The following is an 8,250-nucleotide window of genomic DNA, read 5'->3' as shown; positions in this document are numbered from 1 at the left end:
ATATATATATATATATATATAACAAAAAAATAAGAATGAGATAAAGAGACCAATGCCATAAATAAATTTATATTTTATGTAGAATGTCTTACAGCTGTTTCAGGGAAAATTCGATGTATCCCTTCATCGGAGATGGTAATAGTAGAAGTTAAGGATTATTAAATCTGTATGAGGAGATTTGCAGTAAGAAATGAGAGCGATCCAGAGAAGAAAAAACAAAGAAGAAAAAGTACTTGGAGTATAGTTCCATTCCAAAACGCTAAAAATATCTGACCAACATAAAAAAAACAAGCCAAGATTCAACCAAATCAAAAAATAAACCCAAATACGAAGCAAATAAAGATGTACCATCCCACTTCCATTGCGCTCGCACACGCATACGCACACACAAGCACACACACACACATTCACATACCCCCTCCTTTACATGCACACATATATATTCACACAGAGTTGAAACGCTGTTTGATTTATTTTTCAGCGTACAATTTTCATCATCCCACTACCGACCATGACATCACCCCCAACCTTTCTCATTCGTAAACACAAGAGTATTATTATAGCAGATTACCTCGGTAACCATGGGAGCTATGAAAAAATACAAAGCCCAGCATCACCATCGGATCATTCTACACATCTGTGTAATTTTTCGCGTAATTCCACCCAGCCGTTTGATCGTGAATCCCAAGACAAGAAAGAATCGCCCATGTCAAATTTACATGTATAGATACATACATACCCCGCCTCTTTTTTTTCTGTCAATCATTCACACATTCACTCACTATAAAAGGGTATTTATATCGAATGTTTGCCAAGGTGAGTTATTATATACAGACGGAACAAGTTTATTGCTTACACCGTTTCCGGATCCAGTGACACGTTTTTTGTTGTTGATTTTCTCCAAATTTTGTTTTATTTAAATATTATTATTTCTTCTTCCCATTTGCTGACATGTGCCTACGTGTTCGTCTCATGCTCTTGGTGTTGTTGACATGAGCCCAGTAAACAATACATTGACTCTATAGTTGTTTTCTACTCATAAACTGTCATAAAATGGGTGTTTTGACTGTCAGACGAGGTAAGTTGATAAACAAATCATTTTTTTAAAAAAAAAGGCTTTTCACTTGTATAAATCTTTTTAATCAGCTGTTCACTTTATTTATCTTCTTGATGCTTGACAAAATATGTTCGTTCCACGAACCTGCGAAACTTTTTATGGAGCTGAGTCAAACTTTTGTTAAATTATATTTCTAACTTGTACCAAATGTATTGAATGCCATTTTCGTTAAACACTCACTAGAACACACACACACACATATATATATATAACACTTTACATTTCTCTTTGTTCCTTGTACTTTCGTTCTTCCTTTATCACTTATCTTTGTTTACTATAATCAGCACGTTCCGTCACAGTTCTCACGTTTATCTCTCTCTTTTCACACACACACATGTATTCCTAGACGTAGCATACAGACAACTTTAATAATGTTTATAATTCGGAGTTGTTACTTTTCTGCCGTCAGAACATACAAATTTCTGTTACTCACTCATTCACTACTCCCATAGATAAACACAAAAACTTATGTTAAACTTTACCCCTACTCTTTAGCTTTCAAACCGACCATGTCCGTCCCATATAGTCTCTCTGTTTTATATTCAAACTGGCCAAATCTAGCCTCTAACACATATCCTGCAACTCATTATAAAAATAAACAATCGCATTAATCGAAATCTCAACGCTACGAAATAATCCTTTCTACTCCGAGCACAAGGCCTGAAATTCTTTTGGGGAGGGTTAAGTCAATTATATCGACCATACTGCTCAACTGGTACCTAATTACCGATCCTAAAAGGATGAAAAGCAAATTTGACCCCAGCGGAATTTGAACTCAGAACATAAGACGGACGAAATGCCGCTAGGTATTTTTCCGGTGTGCAAACGATTTTACCAGTTCGCCACCTTAAAATTACGAGATAATGCATGTTGAATCCACAACAATATGAGTAAATAAGCATTATATTTGACAAAGGTGCTGATTCTACAAACTGAGTCCATATGCTTAGCCTAGCAATTTCCCACCGAGTTTTAAATAAGGACCATTTGTCAGAAATCTTGACACATGGAGAGTCCCTCGTTTGGAATTCCCACCACTAATTTGTTGACTCAGCTTCTTTCCGTGACACATGTCTTAGAGCTGGCAGGAGGTACCATACCAAAACCACCGTTATTCTAGAAAATGTTCTCTCTCTCTCACCAAATTTTTCTCGCTGTGGTTTGTCTAAGTTTAGTCTTCCATCGCCGTGTCAGAATATTTCGGTAAATGTGCAGAATTACACGGCGTAATTTGGAAGAAACGAGGGACAGTGACGCGACTCCCCACCCCCCAGTACTTTTTTTTTTTACACACCCCCAACAACGAAAACAAAATAATGTTTATTATAGATGTGTTATTGCAATGATTGTTAACATCATATAAAGTCCGTAATTTCGGTTGATTCCTCTCTTATACACCATTACATCTTAGATTTGATATGACTTTTTTAAACGTTGTTTTTAATTAATTTTTCTCGCACCAATAATAAACATTTCATTTTCGTTTCGGTATTTCAAATAAACTGTGATAGTTTTTATAGATTCCTCATTTCTTAGAATTTACGACGTAATTTTTCACAGTTGCCAGAATTTCTTTAACTCTTCTTGTCGTCGTCTCTGAAGACGGCAGGAAATAGTTGCAATAACAAAGAAAATAAAAAGAAGCCATGACGGAAATTTTCTTTTGATGTTTCCTCCTCCACCTCTCCCACCCCTTGCTGCCAGTATTTAAACTGTGTCGTCACTGAGTAATTAACGAACTCTCACATATTCTCATTATTCCTCTCTTTCAAAGCGGTCTTTTGTTTTGTCGTCGTTGTTTAACCTCGTCAATTTTCATGATCAAATGCGATCCGGTCGTGACCATAACATCCTTTTCCAACCCCCTTTGACTACATTATCCAGTATGTTATCTTTTAATATGGTAGAGTGACATTGAGGTTAGATATGGCTGCTATTTTTAGCAAGTCAAGCGACCACACAGCGGTTGGTTCCCACATTGGCTCATTATTATTATTGATTATTAAGCAGGCTTATGATTAAAGCCTCTCCAGCTGTATACTAAGTTTTTCTTTCATTAAAGGGGAGGAGGAAAGCCAGATACAATCTTGTGTTTGAAAATGAACATAAAAAAGAAAAAAGAAAAACAATGAGCGAAACGATATTTTCTGAGACTCCTGTTTGTCTCTATAGGAAACCTAACAATGTCTTGACGGGAGTCGTTAATGCTGATGCTATTATGTGTTTAGCGAGTTCAAGTGTTGCCGACGTCGACATTGTCATTCATTCATTCATTCAGGGTGGATAAAATAAATACCAATTGAGAACTGGGGGTTTGATGTAATCCAATAGGAGGGGGGCCTTGTGGTTTACATCTACAATGTCCACGTCTGACATTGAGTTCCTATGGCTCAAAATTGATTATATATCTGTTTATATACCATCATCATCATTTAACGTCTACTTTCCATGCTGGCATGGGTTAGATGGTGCGACTGCAACTGGTAAGCCGAAAAGCTGCACCAGGTTCCAGTCTGATTTGGCATGGTTTCTATGGCTGGATGACCTTCCTAATGCCAACAACTCCAGGAGTGTAATGGTTGCTTTTTACGTTCCATTTACTTGACACCAGCAACGTCCTCGACTACGATTTCACGGATGTCATTTACATATATATAATACCTCCCTTGTCAGTCATTAAATTATTGCTTATCGTGGCTATGAGTTGTGTTGACTCTTATTTCTAGCAATACTGGTGCTGACTAGTGGCTTTAGTGACGCATATATTTTTGCCTTTCAGTGGAAAAAGTTACAACAAGCCACCCTTATTATTTGTGTGTGTGAGCGTGGCCGTTGCCAGTACCGCCTGACTGGCCTCGTTCGGGTGGCACGTAAAAGCACCCACTACACTCTCTGAGTGATTGGCATTAGGAAGGGCATCCAGCTGTAGAAACTCTGCCAAATCAGATTGGAGCCTGGTGTAGCCATCCGGTTTCACCAATCCTCAGTCAAATCGTCCAACCCATGCTAGCATGGAAAGCGGACGTTAAACGATGATGATGATATTTACATCTCACCTGGGCTAGATTTTTTTTTTTGGAGAAGACTGGCAGTTGTTCAAAGAAGTATGGTGGTGGGGGGGGGGGAGGTAAATCTCCTGTCTCTATGCCACTGATACTTCATTGCTTTGTGAGAGTACCTTGGGACAGGAAAGGCTTGGGGAGTCACTCTTGAAGTGGTTTCCCCCAGGAAGCTCAGTGCTTTCTTTGATGCTCTTCTGACAGTGCTAGGCTAGGTGGAGTTCTCCAGCCCTGTGAGGCAATTCATTTAGAAGGCCTCCCTACTGTTAAACCTACAACTTGCTGGTGACCATGTTGTTGGTCCTTTGCAGAACAGTCAGATGATGTAATTGACTAACCCCCTCCTTCAAAATTGCTGGCCTTGTGCCAAAATTTGAAATAATAACAATGGTAACTATATATTTATTTATTTATTTTGTACAGTTGGCTTTGGTATCTTTTTGGTGTGGTTGCTGACTCTGCTGTATCTGTGGTTCCCAGCAATAAAAGTTACTAAAAGATGGCCTTGGATCAGCCAGAAAGGTAACCTGGATTCTCTTTATAAATGTCTTCTGGTGTAACAATATATTGTCTGTGTGATGGTGGTGGTGGTGATACAAGGGCAACATAGCTGCTGTTTGTTATTTTTGATGGTTGTGTGGATCTGTGTGAAACCTCCTTTGGGTGGCTTGTGTGTGTGTGTGGAGAATGTACTTATGAATGTGGGTGTGTTTGTCACAGAGAGAGAGAGAGAGAGGGCAAAAGAAATAGGGAGAGAAAGAGAGAAAGCCTTCCATTGTCTTTGAGTGTCTTCCATCTTTCTAAAACTGACTGAAGGCAAATCATCTGTAAAAGTTGTTATTGAGTCTAAGCTCAGCCACGAGGATGGACAGACTTATGATCAAAGGCCTTCCTGCCATGACCATCTCATCTTAGTTTCTGATACAATTTGTCCCTTCTCTTTTAAAATCATAAAGTGAAATTCGATTGCTATTTTCAGCAAGTCAATGACCACATAAAGGCCTCCCTGAGTGTCTTGGGAAACTTTTTTTTAAAAAGACATTTTATTTGTTTAGCCCTGGGCTAACCTTGATCAAGTAGAGCTCTGATCAGAAGCATTCCATCGGTGACCTTTCCTTAGCCCTTTTGGTACCAATGCACATGAGACTGCTCCATGGTCCTGTGACACAGCGTTCCTATTTCAAATGGAACTATATTAAAACTTCCAATCAAAATTTCATGTTAATTTATCTTTCAAACACCACCTTGATAATGACAAAGTTATTTTCACTAAATTTTTCATTGTTTTCAAAATTAATTGAAACGAGTAACATATTTCAACAGAAATATGGTAAGAAAAGGGTTAAGAGATATCTAGATCTATACTATCTATTGTTACGTTTCCTCCTTTTTATGTTGGTAGGATGTAATTTGAAGGAAATTTGGCTGCTATTTTTAGCAGGTTGAGTTACAACATAGAAGCCTCTCCTAAGGATTGGTTCATTGTTGAGACAAGAGATAACTAACATCTCACTAAAAGCTCTTGACTGGTCTGCAAAATTCGACTTGTATACCAGAAAATACTGTGGTCTCTTTCACCCTTTAGCATTTAATCCAGCCAGAATATTCTACCTGTTTTATGTTAAAACTGACCTGATCCAACCTCTTACGCCTACCCTATAATGTCATTCAAAAATATACAAACACACAATTGAAATATCATCGTTCATCATCATCGTTTAACGTCCGCTTTCCATGCTGGCATGGGTTGGACGATTTGACTGAGGACTGGTGAACCAGATGGCTACACCAAGCTCCAATCTGATTTGGCAAATTTTCTACAGCTGGATGCCCTTCCTAACGCCAACCACTCCGAGAGTGTAGTGGGTGCTTTTACGTGCCACCGGCAGCACCCACTACACTCTCGGAGTGAAGCTACAATATAATACATGATCAATTGACAACAATGTGGATAAAAACGTATTACATTTGATACAGAAACTTTAATTCTGAAGGGTTAAAACAGGAAGTTTGTAGTGTGTCTCAGGCAGGTTGGTATCCGAAGGCTAAAAGAACAAACTTTGAAAGCAAACCTTTTTCATTCTTTGTTCATACGTTGCAATTTCCATTCATTTTATAGGTCTCAAGAGCTCTAAAATAAAATTGTACCCCAACTTAACTAATGCTGTTCATGTGGTATTGGCATCTGATGAGAACACTATGGGCGGAATGATTGCTGCTATGAACAGTATTTACTCCAACACCAAACACAATGTTATGTTTCACCTTGTTGTTGACGAAGACAGTGTTGATCACTTAGTGTAAGTATCACCTCTTACCTCACCTCCTCTACTCTTTTATGGCTTGTACCACATAAAAAGGCATCCATGCTGGCACCATGTAAAAGGCACACAGTACACTCTGTAAAGTAGCTGATGTTAGGAAGGGCATCCAACTGTAGAAACCATGCCAAAACAGACAATTGGAGCTTGGCGAAGGCGGCGAGCTGGGAGAAACGTTAGCACGCCGGGCGAAATGCTTAGTGGTATTTCGTCTGTCTTCAGGTTCTGAGTTAAAAATCCGCCGAGGTCAATTTTGCCTTTCATCCTTTCGGGGTCGATTAGATAAGTACCAGTTACACACTGGGGTCGATATAATCGACTTAATCCGTTTGTCTATCCTTGTTTGTCCCCTCTATATCTAGCCCCCTTGTGGGCAAAAAAACCCAAAAAAACCCCAGACAATTGGAGCTCGGTGTAAGCCTCTGTCTTGCCAGCTTCTGTCTAACCCATGCCAGGTTCCACCCCAAAGGCTGTGACCATGCTGGGGCACCACCTAACCAATAAGCATTTAAATTAGACATATCTGGCTCAAATATTCTATCGGCTTTTTAAGACAGGCCAGTTCTGGCCTCTCACACCTACCTTGCAATGTCATTCTAAAAACTAAACAATCACTTCATTGAAATCGTAAAGCTGTGAGAGCACGCACGATTAATTGAGAATAGTGTTAATAAGTAAGTGTTACATTTAACAGAGATAGTAGTTAAATCTTTCTCAAATTACAACTTACCATGTTGCAAAGACAAAACCTGTTCAGCTGGAAATAGACAACTGAGAAAAATATGGGTTGGTCACTCTTGTAATAGCTTTAACCATTTAGCATTTAAATTAGCTATATCTGGTACAAATGTCCTACCTGTTTTATGTTCAAATCAACCAGATCTGACATCTTACACTTACCTTACAATGTCATTCTAACAATAAAAAAAGTCACATCATCAAAATTTCTAATCGAGATAATACATGATTAATTCAAAATAATGTGAATAAATAAGGATTACATTTGATAAAGTTATAGTGGGAATATATAGTCAGTACAAGGTGTTGATGTGGCTGCGTGTATGTTATTACAAGAGTTCATAAAAGAGATGAAAGAATAAATAAAGGTCTATGTATTTACTACATAAAAATATATTTTATTCACTGGTTGATGATACATAGAATCAAAATGTAGAATCTAGTTGAATGAAATAATCTAGGCAAGAAAGTTCAGAGATAGAAAATGTAGAAATAACAGCTTAGTGGTTGTTTTCTGTCATGTGGCATAGAGAAATAGACGGGCATAGCAATGACATGAATGGCTCTAAGTCTAATCGACTAAGAAGCGAAGTGCTGGGTTAGCAAACTGTTTTTATGAATGGAATGAAACTTCCACAAGAAACGCTAATCTTCTTGAATAATTAAGAACCACGGTGAGCTGGCAGAAACGTTAGTGCACTGAGCGAAACGCTTAGCGGTATTTTGTCTGCCGTTACGTTCTGAGTTCAAATTCCGCCGAGGTTGACTTTGCCTTTCATCCTTTTGGGGCGGGGGGGGGCACGCACTGGGGTTGATGTAATTGATTTAATCCCTTTGTCTGTCCTTGTTTGTTCCCTCTATGTTTAGCCCCCCTGTGGGCAAAAAAAAAAAATAATTAAGAATCGCGTCTCATGGCACAGATGCTTCAAGAAACTTAGAGAAGGGAGGTTACTCTATGATCTTTCTTGCAAGGGAGATCATTCAACTATTTAGCTATCGCTCCAGGTGACTAATA

The 8,250-nt window shown here is 38.6% G+C and overlaps 1 protein-coding gene across 2 annotated transcripts in view; it reads left to right on the top strand.

The window, feature by feature from the left end:
• Window positions 1-847: 847 nt before the first annotated feature.
• The window catches only part of LOC106883501 (glycosyltransferase 8 domain-containing protein 1), a 21,928-nt gene continuing 14,525 nt past the window's right edge, over window positions 848-8,250 (top strand). The window contains exons 1-3 of one of the 2 annotated variants that reach the window (XM_014934531.2): window positions 848-1,078; window positions 4,600-4,698; window positions 6,296-6,476. In XM_014934531.2, the coding sequence (XP_014790017.1) occupies window positions 1,054-1,078; window positions 4,600-4,698; window positions 6,296-6,476 (305 nt within the window). In that variant the 5' untranslated portion in view covers window positions 848-1,053. Of the gene's footprint in view, window positions 1,079-2,927; window positions 3,001-4,599; window positions 4,699-6,295; window positions 6,477-8,250 lie in introns of those variants that run through there. The other variant, XM_014934530.2, reaches the window with a different exon arrangement.

This window comes from Octopus bimaculoides, chromosome 12, assembly GCF_001194135.2.
Source record: "Octopus bimaculoides isolate UCB-OBI-ISO-001 chromosome 12, ASM119413v2, whole genome shotgun sequence".
Lineage (NCBI taxonomy): Eukaryota > Metazoa > Mollusca > Cephalopoda > Octopoda > Octopodidae > Octopus > Octopus bimaculoides.
This window is presented reverse-complemented; position numbering and strand designations above follow the sequence as displayed.